The sequence below is a fragment of the Quercus suber genome, unplaced genomic scaffold (assembly GCF_002906115.3).
Source record: "Quercus suber isolate HL8 unplaced genomic scaffold, Cork oak 2.0 scaffold_26, whole genome shotgun sequence".
Lineage (NCBI taxonomy): Eukaryota > Viridiplantae > Streptophyta > Magnoliopsida > Fagales > Fagaceae > Quercus > Quercus suber.
In genome coordinates this window covers 619930-638948 of record NW_027069491.1, presented here as the reverse complement: position 1 = coordinate 638948, position 19019 = coordinate 619930, and the positions used below count along the sequence as shown (strand labels likewise).

The window sequence follows — 19019 nt, the reverse complement described above, 5'->3', positions numbered from 1 at the left end:
AATACTTTGCCTACCTATGGTTTAAAAATTAACACTTTATCCACCTGAGGTTAGCTTTGTTTGTCTCCAGTTACCCACCTCTGTTAAAAACAATGGTAAATTTGTAATTTTGTTATTCTTTTATGTCTCTCTCCTCTCAAAACATTAAAAAACTAAAAAAATCAAGGGAAAAAAGATCTAAAAGCTAGGTTTTGTAAAAATTAAAACCTAACTTTTATATATTATTTTCATGTATCAACTTTTAGATCTTCTAACCTAAAAATTAAAAGAGCTCCAGCTACCTAACCGAATGTCAAAGAAAAAGTGATGTAGTCAATGGAAATTGCTCTAGGATTGGGTGTTGCAGATAGATATTGTAGGAGGTTTGAAAAATATTACTGTAGAAGCAAAGAGCTTTAATGGCCACAAACACGTCTAGCTTTCAATAATCCATGTAGCTTTGCCTTTGCTATCCGAAAAGACCAATTTAATTTCTCCTCAGATTATCTTACAAGTCTACAAAAAAATATTTCCCATTCGATTGTTCTTGATTGGGCTATTTTGGTTGCGAGAACTGTGAAGTTGCTCAAAACAAAGTATGTAGAGAGAATAGCCATTGTGAGGATTCAAAAAACAGGCCTGGGCACCGTTGCATGTGGGACGAAGGTTATGAGGGGAACCCAATAGTAACATTTTATGGTACATAGTGTTAAAATAGATCTAAAAGTTGATACATGAAAAGAAGATTTAAAAGTTAGGATTTAATTTTTACAAAACTTAGCTTTTAGATCTTCTTTTCCTTTAATTTTTTTAGTTTTTTATGTTTAGAGAGGAGAGAGACATAAAAAATTTACAAATTTACAAATTTATCCTTATTTTTAACAGAGGTGGGTAACTAGAAACAAACGGAGCTAATCTCAGGTAGGTAAAGTGTCAATTTTTAAACCACAGGTAGGCAAAGTGTTTTTCGAGCAAACCAAAGGTGGGTAAAATGTAATTTTCCCTTATATATATATATATATATATAGGAAGAAGAAGAGGATGAAGATCAGGAAGATGATGATGGTAATGAACACAACTTTTTACTGTAACTACTTTACAATATTTTAATTATTTAGTTTGTTCTTGCTGGAGCTTAAATGATGGTTTTGAGACAAGTTGTTAAATTTTAGAGGCATAAATGAACAGTAAGTTGAAGTGCTTTCTCAGTGTGGCGAACCAAATGGAAACTATTTTACCCCCAGGCCTCTAAATGAATACTCTGTGGACTTATTTTTTAAGCTAATCAGAAACAATCCATGTCCATTTTGGCTGAACAAGAGCTCTATATAATTTAATTTGCTCTTCAATCTGTCTCTATTAAATTTCTTTATCTAGAAATCATAACGGACAATGTTGATGTAATTTTCTGACTATAGCATGTGAACCCCTTCAGTTTTTTGATGTAGTAAATCTTACCTCTCTCTCCATGAAGTCTGGTTGGTGGTTGGACAATATGTAATTTTTTTTAGACAGGAATCCCATCTGGAAAAGATTTCATATATGGTTGTCATTTTTCCCCAAGTATCAAATAAGAGAAACGTCACTATTGTGATTCTCCCAACTCTTTCCAATGCTTTAATTTGTCATCTATCGCTCATGAAGAGCATTAGGTGGAGGAGTCATTAGGCCAGGCTTTGTCACATACGATTTAAGGTAGTTCTGGGAAAAGCTTTCTTGATAGAAACTGGCATCAAAATGACCTCTTTTCTTTACTGAGAAGTACTTGATTCAAGAGTTGAAAGAGAGAGATCAGTGAAGGGTCATGTGTATTTGTGTGTGTGTGTTGTATTAAAAAAACATAGCCTATATCTTAAACTTGGCAAAATTTGAGTCAAGGTGAACTAGATTAGAGTATATCATCTGCTACTGGCCCTATGACTTTCTTAATTTGCACAATGTAATCCAGGTGAGCTTATAATATCTTTCCTAAAACTTTGGGCATACAATTGCAGTGAATGTCTTACCATTGCATGCTAGAGGAATAAAAAGTGTTGTAGCACTGTGAGAAAATTTCTGTACTGATAATCCTATGAAGTGGTTTAAAAAAGAAGCTGAAGAGATCAGTTGCGGCATGGAGGCTTTTTCTCTTATTGCGATTTTCAAAACATTGGTTACAGTGCTTACAGGATTATTGTGAATGCATTCAGCGTTGTTATAAATGGGTAATAAACATTCTCAAACATAACGTCCATATTCCAACCTTGATAATAATCTGCTTATTATTTGTGTCTCAGCTCACTACACTACAAGCGTGAATGGAACACATAAACATCTTTGTATATGTACTTGGGAGACACGTGCTTGTATGCAAGAGATGTCTCTACTATCATATCAGATGTATATATGGTTGCATAGCTAAAAGACTCAACGTACATATCTTTAACATGAAGTCATCAAAATCCGTTAGGAAAATCTAGTCCTAAATAACGAGAAACTTTGTCATAAGTTGTTTTGTTAGACCAGAAATTTATTAGTTTAGTCGAAATTCCATCTAATAAATATCAAAAAGGTTCAAGAAATATTGTTGCCCACTGAATATAAGATCAATCTCCATTAAGGAAGATATGCCTTGTGTATAAAGTTACAAGGTTCTAAAATAGAAAGATATATTGCTTGAATAGGTTTTCATCTCATACATTATAAATAAGAATCAGCATCATATAACATGTTTCATCCATCAAAAGATAATTATAAGTTTGATGGAAAATCTATTAACTCTCTTAACTACAATTGAAAGTCAGAAACTGCAGATTTGATCTCCATAGATGGTAATTAAAAATTTTGTTTATTTCATGAATATCATTTTGATTCGCCAATATGAGGATGTACGGTAATTGTCATGTATAGAATGTACAACAAATATGCATTCGACGTGGCAAGAAAAAGCAATCTAGGAATCCTTTTCTTCTAGGAATCATTATTGAATCAACTAAAGCTGCAACATTAGCATAACAAGAAGTATATTGATGGGATGTAAGAAACAATATGTCGGGTGCATTGTCATGAAAACATAAAAGCAATCTTTGTGGGAGGTGAAATGATTTAGAACGGAATAGAAAACCTTAAGGTAAACTTTCTTTCTTTCTTTTCTATTTTTTGAGAAAGAACCTTAAGGTAACTTTGACAGACTTGTAGGAATAATTAGGGAAGTCGCATGGTACTACAGAAAAAGGTTGGAGTTGAAGTACATAAACTTTATTATAGCAAGTCTAAGTGTTAGTTTGGATTGTGCTGTAAACGGAATTCAGCGCATTTGTGTTTTAAATAGTAGGTCTCGTACACTGTTCATGAGAATCACAAATACAGAATTCAGCAATTTTTTTATTAAAATTGGGTCTCACTGCACTATTCATGCATTAAAAAATTATTTTGCTACAATATTTTCAATTTTCAGCAATAAGAGGTATCCAAATAGACCCTAAGAAAAATTAGGAGGAAAGTTGATAGTGTATATATAAACATTTGACAATGCTTTCTTCTTGGGTATATATCCATTGATTATCTCGATGTATTTTTGAAAATTCCTAGGGGCTTCTCTCTATTATTTTTTACTCCAAAATGCTTTATGAGAGTTTCATGGAGTCAGCTTCCAGCCTAATAATAACCAATTTTGATGGCAACCATATGATAAAACTAGCAAACAATAGTAGCATCTTTCTCTATTATGGAATTAGAGCTGCAAAGCAAACCAACCTAACCAAGTTCAACTCGAGATCAGCTAAAACACTCATTTAAGATCGTTAGATTGATGAATCAAACTTAAATGATTCATTGCTTGGCTTGACTGACTCGTCTCACTTACAACCACTACATATGTCACTAATACATTATAAACCAAGTTTTAATTTGCCAATGCAAACGTATGATAATATGTCACCCATCTTGGTAGAAAGTTTGTAAACATTATTCTATAGATTTTGATATAATTTTATATTTGTAATAACCATAATATATTCATTTTAAATTGAGAAGATCATTTTTCAATTAGTGAAGGGGTGGTTAATTTGGTTACCATATTTTCTTCTACATTTTTCTGCATGAAATGTTCACTTTCATGACTCAAAGCCACGTACATATTGCATTTAACAGCCTAGGAGGAATGAGCAAAGTGTGGCTAATTATTGCAAACTTGGGGTTTCTCTTTGCATTTCAACATGCTCATTGATGATCCAAAGCTTAATTTTTCCTGAAATCTTATATTAAAAACTGTTCTGTCAATAAGATCCCTTAGGAGTCATATGTAACTGATCATGCTATCATTCCCAATATTATCACGCTTGTCTAAAAATTAATAATCATAATTGAAATCTTAAGCTATATGGAATTTGGCTTATATGAACTTCCAAGCAAGAAACCTGAGTGGTTTATGACTAGCATCTTAGTTACAACGGTCCATCGAAAAGACTCAGCAGAATCTGTAGCTACCTTTGTGGGAGCACTACTACTAGGTACTGCATGAGTTAATAATACTCCACAATCTCAAAGCTACTGCATGCAAGATTTGTTAAAGAAATACTGAATGTGCAAGTTTAATACAACTCCCAAGTAACCTTAAAGTACCCCTTATCCCACGCCTTCACATGCACCTTAGTTTACACCATATTGGAACCTTAGCTATCTAGGCTCGACTTCTCGGCTTAACCTCCAAAAAGTATATAGAACCGTGCTTTACTTTTGCGGGAAATTCCCACCTGCATGTATTAGAAATTAACCTAATTACAGACAGGTTAAAATTCAAGCAGCCTCGTACAGTTTATGTCTCCCAATCCTAGATGGTGGACCTGGACATTAGCACACACGTACATATATGGGACTAACCAACAATACCAAATTACTGTGGCGTATAATTCATGAACTTAATTAACACAAACACACTCCACTACCTTGCCCTACAACTACATCATATATACAATTTTTTCTTTCTATTTCATTTTTATTTTTATTTTTTTTGTTTTTTGTTTGGATAAATTGATAGTTACAACAATAGAAGATGGTGAATTTAAACCCTGATTTTTCTCATAAAGGATGTTAACTAGACAATATCATTGAACTACATGTTTCTTAACCAATTCTTTCTTATAAATAAATTTGTGTATTTTCATCCAGGAAGCAGTAACTTTTATGCATATATGATGGAAGAAAAATTTTGATGTTCAATTTTGTAAAATTGCATTTTTTTTTTTTTTAAACTGTGTATAGTGTATATATATCATATTGGGATGAAATTAGAAAGTTCATTAATTTGAAGGAGAAACGAAGGTAGACATCTATTTGTAAGGAGGATTATTATGAATTGTACCTTTTCATAGGTCAAACAAGTAAAATTACATTGCAAGATATTGGGTGTGGCCGATTCTTGTGAAGTTTCATTAAAATATGAAAAAGAAAACCTACATTATCACCAAAAAAAAAAAACAGGAAAACCTACAACCTCTAATCTAATATTTAGTTATTTACAACGTGCCTCTCTCAAAGATCTACTTATTTCTTGCACATATCTCAAGATATGTCTACTAGATTATAGGGTAGAAACTCCAAAATGATCGAATAATAAAATTTAGTTACAATTCTTTAATAACTGTAACTTAGGTTTTCAATTAAATTTAACCATAAGAGTGTATTACTTTACTGCATTAAAATTCGGATCCTCTCACATAAATTGAAAATATAATTTGAGGATGAGAATTTCAAGAATTTCTCTCTTTGACCAAAATTTTATTGATTTTGGCTGGAATTGGAAAGGCAACCTTATGCGTAGAAAGTGGTGCAAAAATGTTGCCCTGAGTATATATCAAGAAAAAAACTCATCTACTGTACTACGTCGTTTACTATATATCAAGAAATGACAGCCTTGCTCAAATGAATGGCAATGGGTACAGCATGCATGATGCATGTACATTGCTTCCTTGTGTACTCGAAAGGACAATTTATAGATCGTTTGAAGTTCACGAAATTGAACATATCAAGGAAACGATAGTAAAATATGCTTTTGCCTGTATCTTTGGTTATATATAAATAAATAAATAAATAAATATATGTATATCTCTCTCTCTCTCAAGCTGCCATGCATCAACTCCCTCAATAAGGAACAAAGTGAAAAGACGTGCACTTTTTCACACCTTTTTTTAGCAATTTGGCTGAAGATGATAAGCCTCAGTTGGTTAACAGTACAGGTGGTGTCAACGGGTAAAAATAGTGCTAAATTTATCGCTCATCAATCACAGTTTGCCACCTTTAACAAGTAGTAGAAAAAAATTAATGTGTGAAACAGCGGGCGTCCACAGACTAGTGCTTGGGTTGCAAAACTATTATTTTCACCATCTACAATGATTTTACCAGTTACTCCCACTTAAGACTGGACGTAATTACTATTATATTATTTCTTGATCTTTCGATGGTTGCCACGTAAATGAAAAGATTCTCAAGCAACAAAGGTTAAGCACCATTCAAGTCTTGTGGAAAATTTTGCTACATATAGATTGATAAATATTTTCTACATGGCCTAGTTTGACATTCTTCCCATTATGGGTGGACAATGCAGAGATAAAGACCTGTAATCTATGATGGGTGTACTTCCCGTGTTCTTCTCTAGCTCTCTACCAAGTATGAACCATAAACTAAAGCTCTATTGCTCTAGCACTATAATCTCACTGATCTGAATTGGGAAGAACTTGTAACTACGCCTGGATCACGTCATACATGTACAAAGAAGAAATACCCGAAAAGAAAATGGCAATTCATGATTGCCATATCTCCCGGTTATTGCTCCGCCACTAACCCTCTCTGCAGTCTCTAACAGTAAAACATTACTCTTTTCACATTCTCCTTTAAGGCTGGCAATGGCCGGACACCAGACTCTCCAGCTGCTCGTGTTGCCCTGGCACCATGACCAGCACCACCACCTGTCGAGCCATTCTCCTGCATCTCCGGCTCCATGTAGAATCGAGCACGAAAAGCAGCTAAATGTGCATAATACGCTGGAGGAACTGCACAATATCAACAAACTCAGCTGCTTCAGTTACAACTTCGCATTAAAACTGGTTACATCATTTATGCTATAACTTCAGGACAGGATCTGTATAGCTCATGATCATGACAAGGCACATTTTGAGGGCATGACCACATGATTCAGATTTAGGGAGTTATCTCAGATGCATTCAAATGAATGAATTAAGTTGGGCAAACCTAAAATTTTTTAGAGAATATTCTCAGCAAGTCATTTGTAACTCATTAGGGTTGCAACAATTCTCTCCATTTTATTTTATACGTTCCTAACAGAGCCCTAAATTAATGAGTTTGTTGAATGCACGAAAATATTTTATTCCTTCTTTTTTTGTTTTAGGTAAAAGACAAAGAACATGCATCTATAATACTCCCCAATGTTGAGTCCAATACAACTCTTACTAGGGTTGCTTAGCCTTCAAAATCATTCCATCATCCCTCTGAAGATTGACACCCTTTTTTTAGGGCAGAGAGATGGGTGAGGGGTTGAGGGTCTGATGGTGAATCCATCACACCTTCCTATGGGGGAATGAAGTCCTATAAGGTGTCAACCTCAATTGCAAATATATGTGAGACTGCAAGGAACAACTTTGCTTACCAACAGAGACGGAACGCGTACATCTTGCGTATGTATAACAGAGATTATTCGTCAATGACTGGATTCCATCTGGTGTAAAATTGTTCTCATCCCAAAGAACATGGTAGTGAGCTGGTCGACTTGTCCCCTAAAACATTAGAAAGATAGAGATTTCAAAATTTTAGTGAATACGTACTTAAGCTGCATGATTTATAAATAATAAACAGGCAAAGCTGTCAACTTCTCACTATTAAATAATAATAAGAATCTTCCATTGCACGTGGCTTTTCCATCTAAATGTCAATCCCAATATTGCTATGGTTTCAGAATGACAGATTAAATGGAACACCTTTTCATATACCAATATAATTTGGGACCTTATCCAAAAGATGGTTTTACAATGCATATATAACAACTCATTTCCCAAAAACTTCCTAAGTCAATTTGACAATCATGAATTCTCCTTTGTCAATATAGCTCTTAGTCCCTTGATATTACCTACAATAGCATCCTCTCGACCACCCCAGTAGTGGCCAACAAATTAAAGCATAGTTAACTGTAATATCTATCAAATGGCTCAGGACAAATGTATTTTGGTTGTATATGAGCAACCAAAAACAAACAAAATGGTTTGATAAGACTCTCTTGGGATGTTTGCAGTATGTCACATTTCATCACTTCCCTAGTTTCATAGTAACAGGCTTCAGAATTATAAATCCTCTCTAGCCAAATATAATGTTTTTACCTGAATTCCAGCGTGGCTGCAGAGATAAAAATCGAATTCCGTTGGATGACAGATTTTAGAATCAACCACAGTGCCTGAGAAAACAGATTAAATGTCATTGGATAAACATTACAAAATCGATGATGGTTTGAATTGCGCATATATATGCAAAGCAAAATGGATACGATTTTTGAAGAAACTAAAACCTCACCGGGCAAGATGTTCCCACTCTTGTCCATGCTGCTCCTGTCCCTATGGTTGTTAGCAAATAATCGAGTGTGATGTCGTTTTTGTACCACAATGAAAGTCACTGGTGGCTGATAATTTGGTTCTAGCGAAGCACAAGCCTGTATGGTAATTATGTATAAGAACCACATAATTTTTCCATATTTGTCCTAAATAATTTAATATGATGAAAAAGAGACAAATATATCAATTTTCACCTTCCGGATTGCATCTAACTCGTAAAGCAGAACTTGATAAAACTGTCCTTCACTTACACCATCCCTGTTTCAATAATTTTTCATCATCATAAGAACTTTTAAGTATAAAATTAAAATCATAATGCATTTCTTAAACACAATATATGCATCTAAATATCTATACACATTCCAAAGTATGCAGATCAAGCAAACTTGGATCAAAGAATGACAAAATTAATGAAAAATTCAATCCGTCCAGAGATATAATTAGTCATATCAATTCCATTGAGCAATTTCATAGATGCTATCACTTTCTGAGGGTCAATTTTATTGGTAGTTATACATGCACTCAACAGGTCTTGAACCCATGACCTTACCCTCCAACCCTATATTTAGCTCATTAGCCTCTCTCTCTCTTTTCCCCCACATTTGGTATCTGATATGAGAAAATGCATACTCATACCATATATCATCAAGTGGTTATAGTTATTTTTTTGACCCAAAAAAAGGCTTGCTTCTCTTGCATAGACATCCAAGAGTCTCTCAGCCAGAGTGTGTAAATATTGTTAGACGATTGATTCTCACGAACACAATGACGATATGAATCAGACACATGATTGATGCACAGAAATTCCATGTAAAACTAAATCAGCATGGTGCTTTTAGCTATAGTATTCTGATATACTTTAATGAAAACCTCAAAAGAGAAGACGTTCTTCTAATTTTGAAATCAACTTTTGACTTGCACCAGTTTAAACTTTGAGTTTGCATTGATAATTTAAGAAAACTCCTTAGTTAGACTTTGAGTTTGCATTGCTTCAAAAGTTCAAATTCCTTCAACTAAAGAATGTTGCAAATAATCTTTAGCACAAAATAGAGTATTTTAAAAGTTTAACTTTCAAAAAAGTTATGCTAAAAATAAAGTGCCTTCGTAATTTATCTTATCAACAGTTTCCATAAGACGACAAGACCCCAAGCCACTAACAAATTTTGCTGTAGCAACCTCCATTAGATTTGAGAATGATATCCACCCATCTAAAGTTATATTTTAATAAGCAAATAGCAACCTGAATTTAACGCTTCAAGAGAGTTAGTTATAGGTAACTAGCAAATTCTGTGTTAAATTGCAACAATGTCAAAAATGCTCATGAAACATTAAAAAGAAAACATAATTCGGGGAAAATCAAAAGAGAATCTGAAAGACTGCATTGCAGGCAAGAATATTTGACCTGTAAAATATAATTCTCAGTGGCTTCTGCCCTGTTGCCTTCCTAAAAGAAACTAGGAGATCCCTGCACAAAACAGGATAAATACAGACATGATATGCTGACACCATAAAAGGATAACAAAGTAAAGAAGATGAAAATTCCAGCTTAAGCAAATGAAGAGTGCCTATACCGGATCATGCCACCACTAATTAAGCCACGAACTGGATCATGCCACGTTTTGTACAGGTCCTGTATGAGTTCCTGTCTGTGAGCTTGAGCGCAAACTAATCCAGCATATTTTGTTACTTCAGGCCAGTCCTGGGAAGCTACTACCTACAGTTGGACCAAAATTTATCAGCAACCAATGTCTCAATAATTCTTGCGGTGATAAGAATTTTGTAGAAATATAAATTATTTAGGAAATCATACAGCAGCTATTGAGGGACTGGAGTCCTCTCCGTTCTCTGGGTGAGTCACATCAGCTCCAAATATAATGGTTGGTATGTCACTAACTAATGGTATTCTGCAGCTGATAGCATCCAGAAGAACAGTGTTTCTACCACCCATCTGCACCAAGAATAGGGAAAATTAAGGATTCGGTATCAGGAGCCATGAATTGGAAAGTTGAGAAGTTATTGAAGAAATATTGTCAGAAGAGTGGGCTTGCTGGTACCAGCCTCCACAGTGGTACATAGTTAAAGAATTACAATGGGAAACTAAATAGGAGGCATGCATTACCATTCTCAAATCTCAAATCAGTGACCTAATCAAGTTATTTGGTAAAAGTCAAGCTATCAATGCTTAGAGAATAAGACATTTGTAAGTTGTACCCTGATGCATCTCAAAATATGTGGTAAAATTCAAGCTATTAATGCTTAGAGAATGAGAAATTTGTAAACCGATACATCTCGAAATATTCAGAGAATTTTGTGAATTTTGTTGACATTGATGATGTAACTAACATGAAATTCATGGTAAAACTTCATATATAATCTTGAAAAAAATAAATAAATAGACCTTAACATTGATCTTCAGAGATACGTTAGCCAAGTACTGCTTGCTGATCTTGAAAACATGCTTCGTGAGACAACATTGTGATATTAGTCCAAGATCAGTTTCACAGATTCGCTTGAGATCACCTGAGAACAGAATCAGAGAACAACCATGTCACATTCAAGTTTAGTTTCAGTTGGAGCAAATCAAGCTCAGATCACAGTTTCATGCATCATAAACACCAAACTATGGGACATGGCATACCATACAGTGACCCATTGTTGTCTGGCAAAATAGCTAACAGAAGCTCTAATTCTTTTCCTTTTGTTTTGTTCATGGCTGAATGAAAAACATGCTTCAAGGCCTTCTCCACTTGCTCAGGCCTGGCATTGTAGATTGGAATGACAGGCTCTGGATTATATTCCTAGAAAACAGGAAAAACTTTAGGCTCTGCTTAGATGATATTGTTTGTCCTTCAAACATGCAGAATGGAACAAATAGAAAACTACCATGCCAGATACTTGACACATTTGGGCAAGTTCATTACAAAACCCACGAGCAACACTTTCTTGTACACTGCGTGAGAAATTTATACACGCCCACCGACTTACAGTCATCCCATTGATCATTTTCTGCATTATGTGAGAAGCAGGAAACCAAGAGATCAGTGGTAGAATCAATGCAAACTCAATGATAATGATAAAACCCTTATAGGTAGGAGACATTAAAAAAAAAAATCTGAAGAGAGAAAAAACAAGAATATATCAGTTCTTTCCCCATTCTAAACAATTACTGACTTGATGGGAATTTGAAATTTAATACTCATTTATTTTGTTTATGAAAACTGGATTGATGAATCATTTAAGTTTTACAACATTTCAACTATTGTCTCCCAGTTGGTTCTGACAGAATAATTAATAATATTTATAAGACAAGAGATCAATGCACCAATAGTAGAATACCTTGTTCATCATGTTCCATTGACCTACTTGTGGCAAACAGTCCTTTTCTTTTCCGGTTTCATGATACTTCAGCTGCAGTTAAGAGTGTCATTATAGCAAACCGTTTATATAATATCAACTGCTATTTTCTGAAATATAATCATGATAACTGGAGGAGCACATTACCCAAGGAGCAGGAAGAATTCGTGCCTCAACAGAAGCTAGCTTTTCACTGATTTTGATCCCAAACTCCTTTGCATAAGGATCTTGATCGTAGGCATTCTGTTGAACTGTCTGCTTGTGTCCAAGAAGGATAAAATGTTATTTATACAAACTAATTCAAGAACAAAAAATGTTATTTATACAAACTAATTCAAGACCAAAAACACCATATAATTCTATTTACAAGCCCTGCATTGTCCCAATGATCTCTTGTTAAATTTCTTGCAATTGTGTTTGAGATTCCTTCATAAGTTTCAGGCTATTATATTGATATTCCAATGACTCCAATCTCATCAATTCTAGACCCTTTTGAATCATATGAAAGTTGCCAAAACCTCTACATATTTTGGACTTTCTATGCAGAATAACAGAGCCTTCCTGAGAAGGTAAAAGTTGAATGAATTTAATCTATAAGAACATTTGACACCTGTTCTCAAGAACAGAAACAGTCATATATAATGTAAGATTTTCTTCTCCCTTGGAATCTTGAAATGTTATAACGCTTCAATTATTCATCCTAGAAGACAGATGACATTTTAAATTTTCAAGCTTTTTACAATTAATTAGGGATGGAATGAGGTTCTAAGGTTTCAAAGCTGGATATCATAAGCAAAACCAAGTAAACCAAAAGTGGTCTATGTATTATGCCAAGTTCACAAAACTTATCTTGTAACGTTTCACTATCACTCTATTAATATTTTGAGGAATATTTTATAATGTTACAAATACCTGCAAAATGTCATTTTCCCTATCTCTAGGTCTTTGGCAAGTAACTTTTAGTAGAGCAGTAATTTGCCTCTCATTCAGCCTTTTTGTATATCGTTGCCCCTCAACAATTTTGCAGGCCTGAAAAATCACAATCATGCAGATTTCATGCAAAAATGTACAAAATAGAAAATTAAATAAAATCAATTAGGATAAAAGGAAAACCTTGCTAAGGAGTACTCCCTACCTCCATAGGTAAATAGTTAGCCTTCTTCTGGTTTCCTACTTGAAGACATGGAAGGTGTGTATGTTGAATGGTGAAGCCATACATCTCTTGGAAGTATTCAACAACTGATTTCATGTTTGAATTGTCATCAACAGGAAACCTGAACAAGTATACCTTAACTAATTAAACATGCAAATGAATTTATCAAGCATTTTAGGAGGAAATGGAACAAGTTTTGCCTCTGCTCTTATTGGAAATACTACTAAGCTGGATTTTACTGAACTTCCATTCTTTCATAATACATGAACTCTCACCAACTTAATAGCTCATAGACGTTGAGGTGAAAATATAAACAAGGAATAGTTAGCAATTTACACTAGTTCTCTCGTAGGTTGAGATGTCAATCCTGAAACACGATACTTTCTTCGTACATTTCCTCTGTGTGTTACTTCAACTTTCACTCCTCTTAGGGCCTTCTTAATCTGGTAAACATTTCAAAGTGGTATTCTAGATTAAATGAAATACCAAGAAAAGGGAACCAGACAGCATCACCAATATAAAGAAAAGTACCTTTACACGGTCAGAATCAGACAATGGCCTTAATAAAACATCTTTGCTTAAAAGCTGGGCAACAAACTCTATAACTGGGAGAGGCTCAATAAATGCAGCTGAAGCCATGTCTGTTACATGTGATGATTGAGTGAATAAAAATGGGACTCTGTTTGAGAAAGAACTTGAGTAATTTGATTAGAAAATTCACAGAATTGTAGCCTATTACCAATGTTCAAGGACAGGCCCATCTGGGTAGGCCTTATACTCTGATAAAATCCACACCATGACTCCAAGCCATCACCAAGCCGTTGTGGTGTTCTTATATCGGGTGAAAAAAAGGATCTCCCGACGGGGCAGTACCTTTACAAAATGCAGGCTTTGTAAGATAATAAGAACCAATTGTACAAGGGTCATTGGTGAAAAAAAAAAATATATATATATATATATATATTGCATCTAGTGTACAAGACTCACTTCTGCAGGGTATAAGAGAAGTGTTTGATAGGCAACCATACCCTCAATTTTACATCAATTTTTGGAGAGTTGTATGAGAATCACTGGTCACATATAAAATTTAACATGATAACAAGCATTGGGAAATTATACCTCTTTGATGAAAGTTCTCTTAATACAATGTCAAGAATTTGAAGAGCTTCCTGTGGCGCATCAGCGCGCTTGCCAGCTAGAAACTGGCCCAAATGATGCATGTTTGCCCTTGCAACAAACTTAATCACCACTTTATATTCTCTCTCCCTTCTGAAAATTTGTAAATTGGTCAATTTAGGTTACTTCAACTGGAATATACAGAAACAAGGCCAAAATAAAGTCCTTCATTGATACAAAATATTTGATCAATGTAAATCTTTTTTTTTTTTGGTTAGAATGAGAACCTTCAACTGAACGAAAAGAGGAAAACCCAGATGGCAGAAAGGAAAAGGGAGAGTTAATGATGACAAGAGAGCGCAAGCAATAAATCCTTACTTAGGGCCATTGATTCCATCTTCTTGATCTACTAGCTTAATTTTGAACTCCTTCCTAGCAAAAGGAAGCTCCCCAGCTGTGTACAGACTCTTTCTGCCATCATAAGCAGGTAGTCTCGTTCCTAAGTCAGATTCTTTGTATAACCTCACCAGTTCTGCCATGATGGCTCTGTTTACAGTTCTTGATGACACTTCAGGAGTTATGGTAACCTGCAAACAGCAGGCAACGGAGGGTCAAAAAGGGAAAAGAAAAACAACAGGAACAAAATTGATGGCCAAATTTAACACACATAAATGGCATTAGAAGAAAAGGACTGTAAGGAAAACAGAAACCTATTCAATTTCTTCAACTGCAATGTAACAGCAAATATATGGATATACCACGCCATAAACTTATTGAATGTCAGATTAAGGGGCCCAATTGCTAAGAAACAAAGAAAAAAAAATATAAACCAATTCAATTTTTAGCAGCAGCATACTAATAGATATTAAACCCCATGAAAGAAAAGAACTTACATCATACTGGTTCAAGTCCTTGTCTGGTAACTCAGCAAAGAAATGGTTGGCCTTTACAATACACTTTGCCCCAACTTGACCATATCCAGGCCTAGGAGCAAAACTCAAAGACTTGCTTGATGTGGGAAAACCCATCTCCAGTTCACACAAGTTGCCACCATTTTCAACAGTACCATTTGCAGTACTTGCTACAAGAGCTCCTGCACGGTTTGCAGAGACAGGTTTATGCACCACCGTGCAATGCCTAGAACTTGGACGCATAAAAACATCACCTTGATCAGACTTTCTGCCCCCTCTATTTCTTCTTCTTCCTCTGGATTTTGAAGGTGGTGAAGTTTGGTTATGGGGCTTGGTGTTGTGGGGTTCTTGGGGTGGTGATGGTGATGGTGGACCTTTGCCATTTTGGGCTGTTTTGGGTGCTTTCTGAACCGGGTTCATGGAATTCTGCAATTGGGTTTTGATCACAAGGTGTTGCTCTGAGCTCTCTTTCATCTGCCTTATAGGCATGCTGGTTTAGCTGATTTGCTGACTGATGAGACTAATATATTATATACTCAAAGCACAACCACTTTTTTCTTCAAAAAGAGAATCACTTTTACCATATGTCACGCAACACCCGCTGTCTTCTCTTCTTCCTCTTCTACTTCTAGCCTTCACTTATTTTTCTCACAGATTCAAAGACTATTCCTGCTGAAAAAGACCAACAACAAGAAGCAAAGAATGCAGGTAAGCGAAATGACCGTAGATTGCAGAGGAATAAACAAATGGGAATAATGATGAGAAATGCATCATGGCTTTTACGCAAAGTAAAAGGTGTAAGGGTAAAAGTCCAGTCATTCGTTGACGATTACAAGTATTACTATTCCTTTGCTAAACTGAAAACCCCAAACCATTCACAGCTCTGTTTCAGGCGGGAGATTGACCCTCAGAAAATACATAGAAACAAATGAGAGCCAAAACCCAACAACAAATAGTTACATTTTTTGTCTACTGGTAAGTGTAGAGCCACTGGGTGAAGAAAGCAGACATACAAGACCAAAAAATAGATTTTTTAAAGACATATTTCTTAGTCTATACTCACAATCTGGGAGGACCATCAATAAGAGAAGAAACAAACATAAAACACGAAACCCCAAACAAAACTTGCAGCCCGAAAATCAGGTCTATAACTCGAAAACCATAAATGCAAAGACAAAATCAACCAATACACATAACCCAAAACCCAAAACCCAAACCTTCTTCAGATGCTTCTATTAGCAAACCAATGAGCATGAATCAGCAAGACAAGGAAGAGCATAGAATAAAACAAAATAAATATTTTAAACAAAAGAAACTAATACAAGCCCAAGAAACGGAAATACCCAGAAGACAAAAACCATTTCTTTAGGTGTGTCCCCTACCCAGAACCGAAAATCACATACAAGATGAATAAACCCAAGCAGATAAAAACATAAGAAAAGTATAAAAACAAACAAATGAAATTAAAAAAATAAAATTTTAAAACCGTATGACTGCTATAGAAAGAGAATAAAAACACAGAGAAGAAAACAAAAATTTAGAACATATCCAAAGGGAAGGAATAAACATTGAAAAGGGCAGTGAAATCACTATCTGTAGGATACACAAAATTAATGCAATGCGCCCACAAACATTAAATATCATCTTGAGTGCAAAAAAATTAAAGACTCACCAACTAACCAACCCACCTTAACTATGAGAGAGCGTAGTCTTAAGGAGTAAAAGAAGTAGCTTTGAAGTTGAAACTTGAATCAAGTACTAAAACAAGTAGCTAGTAGTACTAGTATATAACAAAGAAAGGAGGAGAGGATGGTGTACTTTAAAAAGGAAGGGAAACAAAGAACGTGATGGGAGATTAAAAGGGGACCAAAAGTAGGCTATAAATATTAAAGATGGGGTTTTGGTGGAGGATTCAGAATTCAAAGAGAGAGAGAGAGAGAGAGAGTAAGACGATGATGATGATGAATATGAATCTTTATACACGCATGCAAAGCGCTTTTGGTGTTTTCTTTATCACGTGTAAAAGGCTTGTGAGGTCCCTGCCTCTCCTTTGCTTTGCTTTAAAAGAAAATGACTCTATTACTCTCACTCTCTCACTTTGTTTCCATTCTGGACTGGTCGCGCAGCCTCGGGGACGTACATTAACATGACCATAGATTTAAACTTATAATAAAAAATGAAAAGAAAAAAAATATATAGATCATAGAGAGAGAGAGGAAGAGGAAAGTGGTGCGTATGAGTCCAAAAGAGCCACTGAGGATTTATAAAAGCAATCATACACGGAAGAAGAATAATTCGAACTTGCAGTCTCTCTCGCTTGCAGGCAGGCTTCTCCATTTTGTGCTCTCTCTCTCTCTCATTCTTTGTTTTTTCCTCTCTCTCTCTCTCTCTCTCTAGTCCCTATGTAGTGTATTATGTAATGTCTCTTTAAAAAAAAATATCTTTGTTTTTTTTATTATTATTAATTTTTATGTTCTTTCCAATGTACCCACCAACACCACCCATCCAGTGGCTTTGGTAAGCCTTTAACGGTCGATTCAATGGTGGATAAGACCCGGGGTCCACTTTTCCTCGTGTGGCCTTCTCTGCTTTTTTTTGACTCCTAAGCCTTGATCTACTACTCTAAGGTGTACCATATACCTATTAAGCTCTTCCACAACACGTTTTTGCACTCTTTTTTTCTTTTTTCTTTTTTTCTTTTTTCACAAATTTGATATAATTTAAATATATTCCATTTTTCTATATTAGTGGTTATTGTTAGGATCGCTTATTCCATGCAAAGTTTTCTTATAATTAAACATTCAAATTCATTGTAATGTGTATTTTGTATCTTGTGGGTTAATTTGTAAGTTGGTTGAGGTTTAAAAAGCTGAAATTGAAGTTGTACAAGTAAGTATTTCGATCGAGCGAAATAGCTGATAACAAAATGGCATGTGATTGGTTTTTGAAAAATTGCTAAGACAACAAGTTAGCTAGACACTTACATAACACTTGCTTGACAGGAATTGCAAAATATTAGAGAAATCAGTTACAAACATTTCTACAATACCAACTCTTAGCCTATATAAATAAACCTCATTTCCCATGAAATTTGCAAGTTGAATAACTATATTGAAGAGCTAGAGAGAGACCTAAAACCCTAGAGCAAAAACCTTCTCATTCTCCCTACCTTTTTTCTCTCACCATTGCCAAATTATACTAAAGGCGATTAAATCCAATACACACAAGGTAACCTTTAGAGTTCTTGAGTGTTTGTTCGTGTTGGGAATCATTGGAAAGCAATCCTAAATCTCCAAGAGGCTTTGGAGTGATCAAGGATATTTAATCATGCAATTGGCAACTCAACTTGTAGATCTGATAACTAGAGAAGAGAGATGATTTGAGGAATCAATTGTTAGCATCAGTGGCGGCTCTAGGAATTCTTGTTAGGGTGGTCACTAAGAAATTTAAATTATACAAAATCTAATAAAGTGATAACTTGAATATTTGCTACAATTGCGAGTGGAGTTGCTAAAGAGAGAAAAATTCTTGTAATTGCAAAGCCAAAAAAAGTATAATTGTCGCCACCATCAAGGAGAACTCACAACTACAATATATTTTTTGATACCATTTTTTAAGAAAAAAATGAAATTAGAGATTATTTTTATTGAATAGGTTAAACGAGTTACAAATTTTATCTTTTTTGTTTTATAATGGGCTTTTTGTTGAATAATTTGTTCACTTGTTGTTGTTTGTTCTTGTCTTGTTTTTATTTGGTTTATGTTTATTGTTATTTGGGCTAATATTTGTTGGTGTTATTTAAGCTTTTTTAAAATTTAAAAAAAAAAAATTTAAAAAGGATTAAGGATTATGTTTGGGGGGTAGAATTAATTTTGGAGTAATGCTACGTCTACAATATTTTTACAATAAATT

General features: G+C 34.7%; 1 protein-coding gene across 4 annotated transcripts; it reads right to left on the bottom strand.

Annotated features, from left to right (window-relative positions):
- Positions 1-6474: 6474 nt before the first annotated feature.
- On the bottom strand, positions 6475-17459 carry LOC111993907 (protein argonaute 10). 4 transcript variants are annotated; one of them, XM_065768159.1, is made up of 22 exons: positions 17387-17459; positions 15090-15779; positions 14575-14783; positions 14200-14349; positions 13820-13953; positions 13612-13721; positions 13417-13523; positions 13063-13201; positions 12840-12956; positions 12075-12182; positions 11910-11981; positions 11457-11579; positions 11212-11371; positions 10972-11093; positions 10384-10521; positions 10145-10287; positions 9976-10038; positions 8768-8831; positions 8536-8671; positions 8346-8419; positions 7622-7748; positions 6475-7007 (listed from the first exon to the last, which is right to left on the bottom strand). In XM_065768159.1, exons 2-22 carry the CDS (start codon positions 15594-15596, stop codon positions 6814-6816), a joined length of 2997 nt encoding a protein of 998 aa, XP_065624231.1. In that variant the 5' UTR covers positions 15597-15779; positions 17387-17459; the 3' UTR covers positions 6475-6813. The 4 variants fall into 4 exon arrangements, with proteins under 4 accessions (XP_065624231.1, XP_023881508.1, XP_023881505.1 ...); XM_024025740.2 differs by lacking the exon at positions 17387-17459 and adding an exon at positions 16780-17355; XM_024025737.2 differs by lacking the exon at positions 17387-17459 and adding an exon at positions 16796-17355.
- Between the last annotated feature and the right edge of the window lie 1560 nt (positions 17460-19019).